Source organism: Anguilla rostrata, chromosome 2, assembly GCF_018555375.3.
Source record: "Anguilla rostrata isolate EN2019 chromosome 2, ASM1855537v3, whole genome shotgun sequence".
NCBI lineage: Eukaryota > Metazoa > Chordata > Actinopteri > Anguilliformes > Anguillidae > Anguilla > Anguilla rostrata.
Window position 1 is genome coordinate 33383281 of NC_057934.1, and position 16308 is coordinate 33399588.

The following is a 16308-nucleotide window of genomic DNA, read 5'->3' on the forward strand; positions in this document are numbered from 1 at the left end:
CAGTCTTTGGTAAAACTGTCTCCTGCTGTCAACCAAAAACTTCTATCTGATGATTTGGAAAAGCGAAGGAAACAAAAACTGTAATCTTAAATTTAAACTGTTGTGTTCTGTAAATTTGGCTATCAATAGCCCCATCATAAACAGAGTGTATGGAGTTGAATTGCTGCAAATATAAAATTATGTTATGATTTTGATTCTCTGGTTGCCAAGTTTGTAGCCATATAGATGCCAGTTTTCTTTCTGCATTCACTTCTGTGTCTCTCAGAAAGTTCCCTTTAGGAGAAGTATCTTTGGTCCCCATACACTATTTCTTAGTCAGCCAACAAATTTGAGGTTGCCATGAATGGTTTTCCCTGTCGAAGCACGGTAATTGTGGTAACACTCATATGACTTGAGCACGGCATAAAACCATTCCTTATAGATTGGAACCAGAGCTGGTAAATTAGAAATTGGACACCATAACAAATATCATAGACTAAGGTAGGCTACACTACAATACTGGACAGCAGTATGATGGCCCTACCTGAACCAAAGGCACACAAACACACACACACACACACACACACACACACACACACACACACATATATATATATATATATATATATCATCTAAAACATAACTGGATTGCCCCAACAATCAGGTGTTACCGGCACCAGGAGGCAGCTGCCATACTTTTTTTTTATGGAAATCCGATATACTAGGCTTTTTCTCCGGTATGGCTAAGTTTGTCCCTTCTCTCTTTCTGTTGTAAGAGGAAATCGTAACTATTGCTGACAACCCGCTAGTGCTATATAATAGACCGCATTTGATCTGTCAAACCGATGCGGGAATACGAGTGCAAAAGTATTCTCAGTCGCTTTACAGCTAACATCACTTGACTGAGTTGACTTCGCATTTGGCGAAGCTAGCGAATGGAACTGCGTTTTTCTCTAATCAATCAAATAGGTAGCTAATAGCCAGCTGTGTTACCCAGTTATCAGGACTCCAGCTAACACTCCTAATTTTGCAATTGACGTACAGCACTGGTAACTTTAAACAGTAACGCTAAATATATGTATTTATTGTTATCTGCTTTATAGTAATGGTAGTTAACAGCTATTTTGATTTTGTTTTGTATCTTAACTAGCTAACGTAAGTAAGGAAGTACAGGGTGCCCTGAACTTTAAGCATGGAGACGGTGCATACCCAAGGCGTTTGGATGGCCGAAGCGCTTCAGAAGGGAACGATGGAATATGAAAAACACTGGCTTTTTGTCACGCACATGGGGGACCCCAAAGCTGCTTTTCTTATCTTTTTTCCAATTGTCTACTACCTCAACAAACGGACTGGAATTGCTGTCGTCTGGGTGACTGTCATTTCAGAGTGGCTTAATCTTGTTTTAAAATGGTGAGGGCTTTTTTTTTTGAAAACCTATATCCATCTAAGGAATCACTTAACGACAGAAAAAGTCCCATTTTAGGAAAGTCGTCTAATTATATTGAGTTGCATGCCTCAGGTAATGGATTATGACAGTGCATGATACAAAGGGTATAAATTCTTTTTTTTTTTTAATGGATAGATGAAATGGAACTTCTGCACAGAGCGCCCTGTGAAAGCATTAAGGCATTCGAATGTTTATTCTCTCCAGGAGAGGATTTGAAAACAAATTCTGACGATGAACTGTTGTTCACAGTTCGCAGTGGGTGCTAAAGTGCTAAGAGTAGATTATGGTGTTACAATGCATATGGGAAAATTTTTGTAGCGGTGTTTGAAGTATTGGTTTCTACTGAAGTATTGGTTTGGCTGCCGAAATAAAAATTCTAATATACTTATTAATTAGCCTTCCCCCACAATAATATGGATTTCTAATATTCTAAGTTCAGTATTAAAATGATGAAATACGTTTTTACAATTGCTGGTATTATAGTGTGACAATGTATATGCTCACAGAAGTTACAATGTATTTGCAGTACAGGCATTAGGGCCAATTCATGTAAAGTCAGACTGTATGAGCATTTTAATGTACTAGAAATTTGAATGACTCGTTTTATTTTGTGAGGGAGATTCTTAATGTTTTTCATTGTTTCTTGAAGTTATTAAGTTCTGGGGTAGTGATTTTAAAACTGGCGGGGGTGTGTCAGTCATAGTTTGTGTTTGTGTTCACTAGATCAATATTTTGATTCTTGGTTACCTTTTTACCTCTCATTGCAGGATTTTATTTGGTGAGAGACCATTTTGGTGGGTCGGGGAATCCCAATTGTTTGTGAAAAATCCACCCCAAGTCCAACAGTTCCCCTCCACCTGTGAAACAGGTCCAGGTAGGTCAGGAAATAAAATTCCATTAGAATGTAATTCATTACAACAATAAGAAAGACAGCCAAACAGGCAAAAGAGGCAGACACTAAGAAACAAAACAGGGATATAAACTAGGCTAAATATAAGTAGCCTAATCAAAATGGGTGGGAAAAATACTTGCATAAGAAATTTATAAGAAATTGGCGATGAAAGAGAAAACATAATAACAGGCATCAGTTAAAACAGTTGTAAACCAAATTAACAAGATTCAAGAACAAAGATTTAAAAATTTGCAGTGCTGCAAAAGAATCAAGTTTCAGTGTATTTTGCAGTTCATTCCACGTATGAGGGGCACAGAATTTAAATGCAGTTTTTCCATGGTCAGGGTTAATTTGAGGTACGTGGTGCATTAGGCAGTCCTGGGAGCTTGTGAAGTGATTTCTAGTATTACAACCCAAGAGTGATGACAGATAAAATAAAGGACTTTGCCAATGAACAAAAACCAATGCTAATCTCTCCTCATGGAAAGAGAGGGCCAGCCTACTTTTTATATAAGATAGTGATGTGTATCGTAATTGTCACCAGTAATAAATCTAAGAGCAGTATGGTAGTCAGTACCTAAATGCTTGAGGGTAGAAGCAGCTGCGTGTCTATAAACTATAAACTATGTCCCTGTAATCAAGGTCAAAGAGACTCTACTATCCTCTTTCTAGTGAAAGTGGGAAAGCAGGCTTTGTTTCTTAAGGGGGCTGTTTTCTTCCTGGAATTTTTAACTAGGTTGTCAATATCAACTCTTTCAATTTGAATACCATCAAGAGTATGGATCTGTAGGTTTTCATAGTCAATTTTCCTGGCTACAAGTTTAAGGTTTACTAGTGCGTTTTGCAGAGCATAAAAGGCATGTTCCAGCTTTTTGACCGCAAATTGTAAAGAATATGAACAACTGTAAAGAATATTATCATCTGCATAAAATGAGCCATGCTGTCTTTAAAATAATTCGCATTGCCATTAATATAGATGGTAAATAAGACTGGAGCCAGTACTAAACCTTGGGGGACACCCTTTGTTATGTGTATAAATTCAGATTTAGTATCGCCCAACTGTATACACTGATATCTGTCTGAAAGGTAGTTTTTACACAAGCAGCAGAATCTATGCCAATAGATGTTTATCTATGTAATAGCAAGGCATGATCAATGGTATCAAAGGCCTTGGCAAGGTTGACAACAAAAAAAAAGATTCACACAGATTCGCACCCCCTACAAACATGAATTTACGTATCGTTTTATCTCCCAGAACAAACACACAGAATTCAGTGAGATCACACAGAATTCAGGTATGACTTCATACAGCTACGCAGTATAATGGATCAGTGTCGGTTTCAACCAAAATCAACATACTTGAACACACCACAAACATCTGTTCATTGTTCATGCTGTGCCCACAGGACTACTTCCTTTAAAAATGCAGAATAAGAAATGGAATTCCCTCTTCAGCAAAAAAACTTCGTCTAAACCAGCAGAATGATCTATTATGCGCTGTTCTGGAAACCTCCATTGTCAATAACAGGATACATCTATGTGCTGAGTCGGAGTAAAAATGAGCATCTCAGGAAAAACAGGATGGACATGCTAAGGTAACCAGCCTGCCTGCCTCTAACAAGACTGGCACAGAGGTATATGCTGGATTTTAAACAATTTACTCATGCAGTAAAATAAATATAAAACACATGAAAAATAAAAGTAATAGAAATACAGTTGCCAGTCTCTCATTCATTTATAATTGTAACAAATGTATTACTGGCAAAAGCAAGAAAAGCACTGAATTACTGATTTTTTATACAAGCAGACATACTCTTTCAGCTAGCAGTAGCAATCCATGTTCGCTAAGATGATGTTTGTTCCCTCATTAGTCGGTTAGCAAGCAGCTATTCTAGTTGTAGCTAGTTTTCACACTAGTTAATATCCTTACAGTATTTACAGTTTTCAAAGTGTTAAATTACAGACCGCTATTGCAAGGGCTTGACTGGTATGCATATGACATAATTATCTGGCTACCTAACTGTTAACTTGTCAGTTAGCCATGCTTTGGAGGTGAATATTTTATAATCGCTACTGATGTTACCTTAACTTGTCAAAAATGCTGACTGCTCGCCAGTTTAAGTTACAGTTCAGAAATCACATCACTTTATTAATGCATTTAAAGCTATGCTGTGATTATCTGTGAAATAAAATAATGTTGCGTCTCAACTAACTTTAAACCTCTAACATTCATACACATGCACCTAACACAAAAAGGTGATGTCTCAACAAAAACATTTTTTTTATGTAAAAAATGCAGGATGTAAAAAAAAGCACAGACACACAAAATTAAGACCATTGTAGGGGTGACCAGTAATGTAAGGACTACACTGCTAAACTTTGCTGATGAGATAAATTTAAAAAGCTGACATCCTCAGACAGATCCTAGTCTGCGTGATCTTGTGGTCGACCTCAAAAACCGAAACATCACAAGACAGCCAAAGGGATTTCAGATTGATTTCTGAAGTCATGCCTGCCAGCGAGGCATTTCTTATGCATGTTCAGTTGAATTTGGGTGCCAGGGCCACTCCTCTTTGGCAGAGCGCTGAAGTGTGGAATTTATTTAAATTAATTTTTAAACAACTACCCTTTTCAGGGATTGCTAAGGCGCACGGCCGATGTGTATTTCATTTGATTGTATCCAAGGATTCAAAGACGCTTCTTGTCTCTTAGACGGTGGCTGGGAGCTGGATAGAAAAGTGTTTTGAGGTTGAGTAGAGCCAATTCTAGATTTGAGAAGGTGTAGAAAAAGAGAACAAGAAGCATTTGATTTACTTTATTTCTTCCAAAAATCTGTGAAGGCTTTTTACGTAGTTAGCCTTTGGTTCACTTGCTTCCTAGTTCTAAATAAATATTGTTTTTTAGCTAAAGAGACCCATGCCTGGAGCTTATCTGATCAGTTGAGGAGGGGTAAAGACTGAACCTGTGACACAGGGCATTCCTACAACATGTGCTTGATGGTGCTCACGACATCGAGAGCTTCAAAGCTTCAGTTCTGGCTTCAGAGATTTTAATTTTAAAATGACGCTAATGAGGCTCCATGTATTCATTTCTAAAGCATTTTATGGTGAGCTACATTTTTGGATGAAGAAATGCTTTTCTATACTACATCCCAGTCCTATTTCACAATGAAAGTATGGAGTTCCCTGTTACTAGGCCAAAATAATACCAAGAGTGTTATCTTCAGAAATTACACATTAGTTATCTAGAGAAGAGAAAAACCCTAACCCTAACCCCACGTGGAGTTAAAAACAGTGAGAGATTCAACAAGCATACAAGATTGTAATGAACTGCTCCATGGAAACCAATTAGCTTGAAAGGAGTAGACTCTGGGGATTTCCATGGAGAAAATGCCCCTTTTAGGGTTGGGAGTGGCTGACGGCCTTATAGGTTAAACAAAAAACTCAGGGTGTGAACATACCTGCCCAACCACGAGGCACAAATCTGGACGGAGCTTGTCAGATAGTGATTGCAAGTGTGTGCTTGGACGGAGTGTAGCACAGTGGGTAAGGAACTGGGCTTGTAACTGAAAGGCGCAGGTTCGATTCCCGGTTAAGGACACTGCCGTTGTACCCTTGAGCAAGGTACTTAACCGAAATTGCTTCAGTATATATCCAGCTGTATAAATGGATACAATGTAAAATGCTATGTAAAAGTTGTGTAAGTCGCTCTGGATAAGAGCGTCTGCTAAATGCCTGTAATGTAATGTAATGTGCTGGCCTTTCATGCTTCCAATGAGCTTGCCCTAATAGGCCTCAAATGAAGGGAAGATGCCAATTGATTTTTACCAGAAAAAGGTTGATTCTGAAGGCTTATCTGGATTGAAAAAAGCTGTTTCTATAGAGCCTTGGGCTACTTGGCAAGTGGGATCTCGCCACATTTTCATAGATCTTATCTGGAGTGACCAGAAATAGAATTTGAGATTAGGCGATGCTAGGCCTCTCATCACTTTTGGACAATACTGCAGTGCTGCTGTAGGTCTGTTGGGCACTTTAGTGTCCCCACATGTAAGTGGCATTAACTGCCAATCAACTGCACTACAGTCCCGTCCAAAATAAATACAGTACTGCAAGTGATAGTGCTTAGTGCCGTGACATATGAGGACATAATCGTGTGTCTGGGTAATCTCTGGGTCTCAAACATTTCATTGAGCTCTGGGAGAGGGGTGACTTCGGCCCATCCACCAATGACAAAATTGACTCTCGGTGTTTCTTTTCCCTCAGGTAGCCCGTCTGGACATGCCATGGTGACGTCTGCAGTGTGGTGGGTCATGGTGTCTGCGGTCGCCTCTTTCCTGCACTCCCGTACACGCAGGTCAGTCCAGAAGTCAAAAGTTGCGTTAAGCAACTTTTTCAAGATGGCTCCGTGCCTGTTTGCTCGAGCCGTATCTTGCCGCCTTGCGCGTATCTGCCTGTATTCTTTTGTTTGAACATGTCAGACATTTCTTAAGGTTCTTCAGCCCAGACTTGGCCACTGTAGAGCTGCAGCAGTTTTAGCAAGTGTGGCCTGTTGCGGTCGCTCACTCTCTCCATCTCTGGCAGCCGGCTGCTGACAGCAGTGCCCTACCTGCTTTACGTGCTCTTCCTGGTGGCAGTGGGGCTCTCCAGGATCTTCATTTTGGCACACTTCCCTCATCAGGTCATTGCTGGGACACTGACAGGTCAGTGTGGGTCAGGAGGACACTTCTTTGGACACACACCGGCCTAACTACCCCTGATGAGTTGCGTTATCTTACAGTACATTCTAATCACTAAGATGTGATTACCCCAGACGATATAGAGAAGTTAGACCTAGCAATTCCACTTAGCCACAACATAATCTGTAGTGTTGCATTTGAGCTTCTTTGTATAAGCCCAGGAAAGGTACTGTTGATTCAGCAGATATTTACCATAGCTTATGTTTGCATTCTGTAGTATTTGAAGAGTGAATGGCAAAAGCAGAGTGTATCATCTCAGCTACATTAAGAAGCTTAAATAGGAAGCTAACACTTTACAACTCACACTCTCCTGTTCTTCGATTGGATCAGAGGTTAAAAGGTTAAAACGCATCTCACCCCTAAGACCATGGTGGCCAAACAGTGGTTGTATTTTCAGCTGATCAATTGGGGGTCTGTGTCTTTTGGACATATTGGCCAAATCTGGCCACCGAGGCCAGTGTGTTGCTGGTTTTTTTTTTCTACCTGATAGTTAATTGATCAGTAAGTACCACTGATTGGCCAAAAATTTAACTCACCTGGTGTTTTAAGTTTAAATCAGTCGTGATTAGAGGGGAAGAATGATAACCAGCAGTACTACTGGCCTCAAGGGCCAGATTTGAGTATCCCTCCTGTACAGTGTCAGACACACATAGGTGGATGGGAAAATGTCTGATAAATGTCAGTGTTCAGTGAAAAGTGCACTAAACCCTAAAACCAGCAGAGATTGTAGACCCAGATGCAAGCTGTGCCCTTACAATCAGGGTTGGCATAACCTGCTGTGGTTAGCCCTGTCTGACCTGCCCTTAACAGAGTTCTACTGTAGGTGCGACAGTAAGTGCACGTGACCGTAAAGCTTATGGGGAACGGGGGCTTTACATGACTACGTTTATCAGTACAGTCAGTTTACGTTGTGCATATGTGCAGGATTTAACCTGGAGGTCCTCAGGGTCACAGTCTTGTTCAAGGGCACCGCTATTAGTTATCCTACTGAGGATTTGATCAAACTGCTTTCTGATAAAACCTCTTTTGCGGAATACTTTTCCACTTAGCTACCCTGATGGAGCATACTTTAAAGGTGCAGATACATTTTGTAATACCTGTACATGTGAAGCATCAGTATTCCCTCTTTTTTTTTGGCAGGCTTTGCACTTGGAGTGGTTTTGAACCGCACAGTCCCCGATCGGCGCCCTCTGCTGTTCTTTGTACAGACCTGCACGGGTCTGTTTCTGGGGGCTCTGCTACTACATTCTGGGTTGGAACACTTTGGGGTTGACCTGTCCTGGTGAGTCTGTTCTTGCTCTAGACCGGGGTTCTCTATCCGTGGGCATATGGTTGCTGTAACTGAAAAGCATTTCACGTTCCAGGTCTTGGTGGTTAAACTTAACTTATCTGAAACTAGTCAGAACTTCGATGGTTGCTCAATTTTAAAGCTATGGTCGTCGTTGTTGGTTGCTTACTGACCATTGTACTGCCTTATTTTTTTATAAAGTGTAAGAGTTAAAAGAACACCAAGTGCATTTCATACAGATGTGCTACTCGCAATTTCATGTTTAAATGCGTTTAGTGAGTTTTAATGTGAGAGATGGGGAATTCTGTTAAACTTGATTTTTTCCCCCCACTCTAAACCATAGTATTATTCCACAGTTATCAAAGATAAGTGTAACTTAAAAGGATGCTCTCAGCACAAATACTCTGGCTAGGGAAAAGCACTGGAAATATTTTAGGTTGAAATATTCCATGAATTTTGCCCGTCAGAAATATTATTACAATCACTCGTCTCAGAAAAAGGTAAAGGTGGACTCTGAGAATGACATTGAAATGTCAGGTCTTGTCTTGCTCATTAGTTGTGGTTGCTGCGTGTTCCGGCTCTCCTCATTCTTCCGGTTAGTTCCGGTTGTTTCCTTTTTTCCACAGCGACCCTGGTAAGGCCTGTACATGATGGTCCAGGCTGTTAGGCACCGGTCTGTTTTTCTTTCCGATAGCTGGTGCTTCTTTTACGCGCGAAAGACAGGCTGCAGTATCCGGAGCCGGCCGCAGCAGACGGTTCTCGTCGAGACGCACGCCTGACTCGCTCTGTTCCGCAGGTCCATTGCACTGGCCAAGCGCTGGTGCTCCCAGAAGGACTGGATCCGCATGGACTCCACGCCCTTCTCCTCCCTGACCCGAGACTGCGGGGCCTTGCTGGGCCTGGGCCTGGCGCAGTTCTGGAAGCCCGGCGGGTGGCCCCTGCCCTGGGCGCCGCGGACGCTCTGCCTGGCGCTCTCGTCCTTGGCGCTCTACCACATCAACAGGATGCCCCTGCCCACCGCCCCACCCTTGCTGTTCTACTGTCTCTACTTCATCAGGTTCACGCTCATGCCCCAGGTGGTCATGGTATTCGTTCCCGGGCTCGTCCACCTCCTTACCGCCAAGAATAAGGAGGAGTAATGGCGTGTTTTGGCAAGGGGATGATTTTGTCTTAAAGAACGGGATCTCCGTAGGTCTCGAATGAAAAGCCAGAAAGAGACGGTTTTTTATACATCAGAAAAAAGAGGGGTAACCTCAACCTCCTATCTGTCTGGCCACACCTCACCAAAGGTGTGGAATATTCCTTCCTGAATCTTTCCACTGAATGCCCCATGGCAGATGGCATTAGGGAACATTAGTTTAGATTGTTCTAGTAATTAATGAAAGTCACAAAAGAAATAAAAGGTTCAAACTTGTGATAAACCGACCATACTGACAAAGTGATATGTATGAATGGAGGTACCAATTGCAGTTATTCTTCAAGAGAAATTATGATCCTTTTGTTCAGAAATTACCATTTTAACTTCCGAAAGGTGCAACTTCCTTTTATATTTGCTACACATCCTGCATCTTGTCCTTCCATCAATGACTCCTGCACTTGTAAAATTTGGCATTAATAATAGCCACTAAACTGGTCTTGGCAGAAACAATATAATTTATTTACACAAAGACAAATGTTATAACATGATACAAAATACTTTGAAACATGAAAGAGATAACAAAGACTGATAAAAGATAACAAGATTTCTTTTTTCAAGGAGTATCCCACATTGTTTTTACTCCAGAGAAAAAGTTAAAACAAAAAAAGTGACAAAAAAACATTTTCTACAACACATTACTGGTCATCAACCACTGTAAGGACACACTTGAACTTAAAAGAACACTCAACCATTTGCTGTGTCCACCAAATGTGTTCTTGAATACAAAAAGAACTTGGAAATGAAGTCAATAACACATTTTTTCCCAAACGGAAAGAAAAAAACAAAACAATCACCAGCACTGATTAATTTGAAATGGGTATAATTTTAACAATGTGTCATTTTAGAAAACTGTTTTAATAAAGTGCCATCTCTGTTTGTCTTGTGCCAAAGAAAAAAAGCACACTTGAACTTGTCCAAGACACAACAGGTGTTCCCGCCTCACTACTGTTTGAAAGTGCCTTTCACCCAAACTATGGAGACAAAAAAAAAATTTGTCACACAGTCAGCAGCGACAACTGACACGGTGACATAGAGGAAACTTCCTTGGTACACACAATCCACCACAACCCTGACAATTTGTATTCAAACAGGCACAACAGTAACCACCTTCTCAATGGATGTTGGGGAGGATGAGGACCACATTCTCTCGCTATTGCGGCTACTCCCACATCCAGATTGTACTACGTCAATATGGCTGACAACCTGTCAGAATGGGGACTATTATAAAGGGACTGGGGGAAAGTGCTAACTGCAGCACACCATTACCATCATCCTTATTACTTACATTTCATAAACGCCCAGTATCATCTGGGTGTCTGGTAACCCAAGCCATCTCTACACACTTCAGCACAAACTCAATCCAGGCAGTGCTTGGGTGTAGTATTGCTCACCATAGGCACACAAAAAGAGAATGCATTTGGGAAACGGGCTGAGAGAACTGCCCATGTCACTGCCACACCGTACAATTGTGCTTCTTATAAATACAAATGTGGCTGTGAATTTGCAGTTTGTGAGTGACTTTGTATGCGTGTGTGTGTGTATATATACACATACACAAACGTACACATCTATACATATATTTATTTGTAAATAGAGTAGGTTAGTGTAGTTCTTAGGTGATCTACCGTAAGCCCATGAACATGAAGCCCAGTGATGATTACATGGATGTGTGTTTGCCCATCTGGAACATATTTGGAGAGGTCAGAATCCCTGTCTCTACATATTACAGCCTAGCAGAACAAATCTTCAGTAGCAAAATGGATACAACTCCATCAAAATTCTACATTATTGTGGCTGTCACTTTGGATTAAACTGCAAAAATTCATTTATTTCAAGGCCCTGGAAAGGTTTCAGACAGGAAACCAAACAAATGAGAAGAGACCTGACAGAATACAGACGTGTGTGAATCCCTAGGTAGTTATCTGGAAACATCCCTAATCCTGATTCCTGCTAAATGAAATCTGACAAAAAAAAGAGAGGGCGGGGATGCATCAACCTGAAGCGGGGTGACAGAACACGGCATTCGACAGTTGCCGGGCGAGGAAAAGATTCGGTTTTCCGACAACACGGCACAAGACTTGTACGTCCGATCCAAACGGAGTTTTGGGTCATCTAGGGATACGACGTAAGTCGGGGCTAAGACAATGGACAGGACGCTAGCTCGTGTTTCATTCCGGCACGTCGGGCACTAGCTGCTGTTCCCAGAGGAAGCCTCTGGTACCAGGTATGACGGGGTAACAACAGCTCCCCCTCAAAGACATCGGGTTCCGCAGGCTGAAAATGAGATCGAATTCTTAGAAAACCAGGGTCAAAATAAGAAACCGAGTACAACACTAGTCAATCCCATGGAGAATACAGGATTGTCACCAGAAAAAAAAAAAAAAGTGGTACACTGAATTTCTCGCAGCTCTCTAAAAAGTGGCACTTTGAGGTACCGGTGACCCCGCCGATATGTGACCCACCGATACACGACGATAACGGTGTCATGTTGTGACACAGACTTTCCTGCCGATTTGAGAGGTCTTAGTCACCACAGTTAATTCGAATTTAACCTACAACGCATATCGAACCACATAACCAATTCCCCGGAACACAACCTCTAAAATCCTACCTACGTACCACTGGAGACAAGCATGGGCGAATGAAAATAAACATAAAATTAGCAAGAAACTAACATGGACCTGAACAATATTGCCAGAATCGCAAGACAATCCCCATCGAGAGTGGGATATATGCGCGTTAGCATCCCTGCATTAGTCTGCTCCCGTTCCCTGCAAATTTGAATTAAGACCCCCAAGCCTTTATACATCTTGGTGACAACAGACAACAGGAGAAACCCTGGGCCTTTTCTCATATGGGTTTCATCACATGAATCACTGGGCAGGCCTTGCCCACAGCTGACCCTTCACATAACCTGGAAGAGCCACGAGCTCTTTGCAACGTAACAGTGAATCGTGTCAAGAGGAACAAAACTACAGGCCCGATGTTTAAAAAGGCGTAACGACGTTACACTGAGTATAGTAAAAAAAAATTTTTAAAAACGTTTGACAATGTACATACATACCCTGAAATAAAACGCCAAGGAGAGTCCACAACGTTCCCTTTTTAAGATCCTTACTGCAATTGCACTGTTTCACCACAGAGCGGCACTGTACACAATGCAACCATCAATATTACATAAAAGGAGAAAATAAAGGGAAAATGATTTTTTTTATCCTCATCAAGAATATTCACAGTTACAGATTACTAAAATAGTGTGCAACACAATACATATACATACAAATTTCTATACAATATGTATATCAAATGTATATATATGTACGTCTATTATTTTTAACAGGAAAGAACAGACATTAAGGAATGTGCTTTGATAATCTCAAACGTCTGCATTTCAATATAACCGAGGCATTTTATATATTCCAAATATATGGTAAAAGATGGTCATGTAATTCAAAATCCAACCACAGTGTATGGAGATTCAAACACCAGGACATTAGAAGGACACAACATGTGAAACAGACCTCTCTTTTCAAAGTCAAAAATATACAATTACTCTTTAAATCTTAACAATCATCAATCACCAAATACCAGTATACACAACATATGAAATATCAATAAATATACATATTTACCGAATAGCAAAATAGTGTGGGCACAACATTAAAGCTATTTTAATGGTGATTGATGGATGTTTCACACCTCTGTCTTCTGACATAAGACCTTTTTTATTGTGGCTATTTTGTGCTATGGCTGGTTACGAAGGGAAAAAAAGTATTTAAAATTTCGTTTTTTCTAGGCTTTAACAAAAAATTATTTGCTCAACTGACCAATAAGGCTTTTAAAACCACCTACAAAAAAAAGTTACATCAGAGTTGTAAGAACAGTTAATTTAAATGCATTACTTCAGTTATGAAGTGATCTGTTGCACTAAAAAATAGCGGTGAAAAATTTGGTGGAAAATGCCCAATATCCCAAAAGTGCCGACGGATCTGACTGGTCAATAATGTAGCTCACCTTCAAGGCGGCGCGTGTTGCGTGTTTAAATCTCGCGGCTATAAATAAATCTTCGTGAAACTGATTTAATCCTCCATTTTTATTTTTTTTGCGGAGGAAAAAAACATAGCCGAAATCTATTCATGCTAGCAGGCACGTGTGCTATGGTTCTAGCCCTCCCCCGAACATCCGGGGACGAAGATGGGTACAAACGGCACGTCTCAACGGGATTGTTTTGAGTAACTCATCGAAGTAACTTCAGAACTGAGAAGAATTTGGCACTACCGCGTTTTTTTTTGTTTTGTTTTTTTTTACGCTCAGGAAAAGCAAACGCATTGGTTTACGTACAGATTTCATGGGGATTATCACTACATTAAACGCCTTTTTGAGGAGGGCGAAGCTGGAAAGGCCAAAGTGGATGAATAGTAAGAATGACAGAAGACAGGTATACTTTGGTTCATCCCACAGTCCAGCATCGTAACTAAACTAGCTACACCTGGAACCAAAGATATACAAGAAAAGCTGCGTTGGGAACATAAGCAGGGTGCACCTTATACAACCAAATGTCAGTTATTTTTCCCTATATAATTTTCATACAGTATACAGTTTATGACAGACCTCAATATGTCAGTGTTAAAACTTTGCTGAGTTGTAAATAAAAAATGAAAATAACAAATCTAATGGAATTCATTCAAGATTCAAAATATTTGATTATATTGCTGAAGATTAAAAACTTTTTGGGCCAGGCTGTAGTGTACAATTCTCCAGCACATGGTGTTAATTAGAAATTTCAGAAATATGATTACTTTCTCAATCTTATGAGTAATTTTTTCAATTTTGCAGTTACCTTAAAACAACTCCCCTTTACTCAAACCAACAGTTTTAGTAAAAAAAATAAAAATAAAACACTTTATGCACTTTTTTTTTTTTTTTACTAAATAATACTTTTATATTAAAAGTCTATATGGTTGGATTTATAGCCTGTTACATTGTTATTGAAAAAAAACCTGCCAATATGGCATCCTTCCTCAAAAAAATCAACAAAAAAATGTGATTTCAGGTAAGAATAAAGAAAGCTGAATACATTATTTACACATGACAAAAGAAGTGAAATAGTTGGTCACAAAGTGTATCGCAAAGTTCCAAATAATTACACAACCTGCCGTTCAGGGCACAGTACAAATAAATAAAGAGGAAGCGGACAGGGTCGAGGTCACGGACCAGCAAGTGTCCCAAAATGACCTTTGACCTTATGCCTCACACACTCCCAGCACTCCTCTACTGGCAACGGTAAACGACAGTGTGGGAGAAACTGAAAAAAAGAAGACAGCAACAAGAAAGAATCCAACGATCTTAGTCACGTCTGCAGAATTGGTGCACTTTTTTAAGGAAATTAAGGCATTTTTCCATAAAAATGAGTAATGATTGCGTGGATTTTTTAAAATGTACATTTTAGAAAAGGCACCAAGTTCCTCTTGAAACTTTCCAACGTTCATCTCACCTTGGTTGGAAACTACCCGTCAAACTGCTGCCCTCCTCCCTCGAGGACCAACGAGGAAGGCCAATTCATCCCCTCCTCTCACCCTAGCATTCGGTGGCTGTCCTCAAGTTCCACAGGGGGCGCTGTGAGCTGCTTTTGCCTTGGGTGCGACTGTGGGGCGTGTCTGGGGAGGGGGGGGGTGTTATATAGTCCGAGGAAAAAGTTTGGCTGCGGCAAAAAAAGTTGTGTTTCGGCAGCCCTTAGTGAAAATACAAAAGCACCCTCCCCCCAGGACTACACCTCCCAATCCACAGTCAACTACTGAAGAGAACAAAAAGACAACACAAATATACACACAGTATACATATGCAGGAATATGTATACAAACACATAAAAACGCATACTGGTGTGCGTGCGCGTGCATGTGCGTGTACGTGCGTGTATAAATGGACACCCACACGCACATGCATATTTGTATACATACATATACACATTGAACACGTTAGTTGTGCTTCAAGCCACCTTATTAAATTGAACAGAGAAATATACAAACAAAGACACAATCAAAGAGAGAAACTGCACACTCACAAGATAGAAAGCAATCCATTCAACGTTTCATAATTGTGAAAATGGTTTTGCTTCTCGTTCAGTAACTTGTGTTTTAAGAGTCAGTCCTGTTAGTTGGCTTTTACATTTCAAATATATGCAAAATAAAAACTGCTTGTTTAGAGATACCGCTCGTAAAAATGAAAACCTGCTGAGGCGGTTACCGTCGGTAACCAAACCGAACTGCCAGCCTGTCTGTTGCTTGCCCCACCCCTTAATTTCCTGCCGTCGATCCGCTCATCCTCCTGTGCGTCCACCAGCCTTGTCAGTTAGTCCATCTGTCTGGCTTCCCCAGTTTGGCGGCAAAGGCAGTGGGGGAGGGTGGAGATGGGCAGCTCCAGCAGGTCTCTGTCAGGTGCAGGAAAATGCCCGGGTGGGTGGGAGGTGCATGGGAAGTGGGGGCACAGGGTTGAGGTGTGGGGGGCGGCATCTCTCCAGGTATGTCGATGTGAGGTTTCATGATTGGCAGCAGCAGCACCCTACAACACTGGCTCCTCCTCCATGGGCTCTTCCACGGGCCTGCCCGACACAACAGGAGTCATTAAAATGGCATCCAATCATGGAACAGCAATCCAGAACACCTCCCTCCACAGCATAAGCACGTCAAACTCCATAGGTTGTAAATGTCAAAACAATAATTGCATAAAAATAATAACAATTTGGAGGAAACTGACGATGAACTGGCCTGTA

General features: G+C 40.9%; 2 protein-coding genes across 6 annotated transcripts in view; one reads left to right on the forward strand and one right to left on the reverse strand.

The window, feature by feature from the left end:
• Nucleotides 1–751: 751 nt before the first annotated feature.
• g6pc3 (glucose-6-phosphatase catalytic subunit 3) lies at nucleotides 752–9766 on the forward strand. 2 transcript variants are annotated; one of them, XM_064321732.1, is made up of 7 exons: nucleotides 752–1028; nucleotides 1130–1389; nucleotides 2194–2300; nucleotides 6581–6671; nucleotides 6899–7017; nucleotides 8194–8335; nucleotides 9138–9766. In XM_064321732.1, exons 2-7 carry the CDS (start codon nucleotides 1172–1174, stop codon nucleotides 9478–9480), a joined length of 1020 nt encoding a protein of 339 aa, XP_064177802.1. In that variant the 5' UTR covers nucleotides 752–1028; nucleotides 1130–1171; the 3' UTR covers nucleotides 9481–9766. The 2 variants fall into 2 exon arrangements, with proteins under 2 accessions (XP_064177802.1, XP_064177803.1); XM_064321733.1 differs by having other exon boundaries at nucleotides 752–948.
• Nucleotides 9767–9976: 210 nt separating this feature from the next.
• Nucleotides 9977–16308, reverse strand: part of LOC135247831 (histone deacetylase 5-like) — an 85017-nt gene continuing 78685 nt past the window's right edge. For all 4 annotated transcript variants that reach the window (XM_064321731.1, XM_064321730.1, XM_064321729.1 and 1 more), the window contains one exon: nucleotides 9977–16137. In XM_064321731.1, coding sequence (XP_064177801.1) covers nucleotides 16098–16137 — 40 coding nt within the window. In that variant the 3' untranslated portion in view covers nucleotides 9977–16097. The remainder of the gene's footprint in view (nucleotides 16138–16308) is intronic.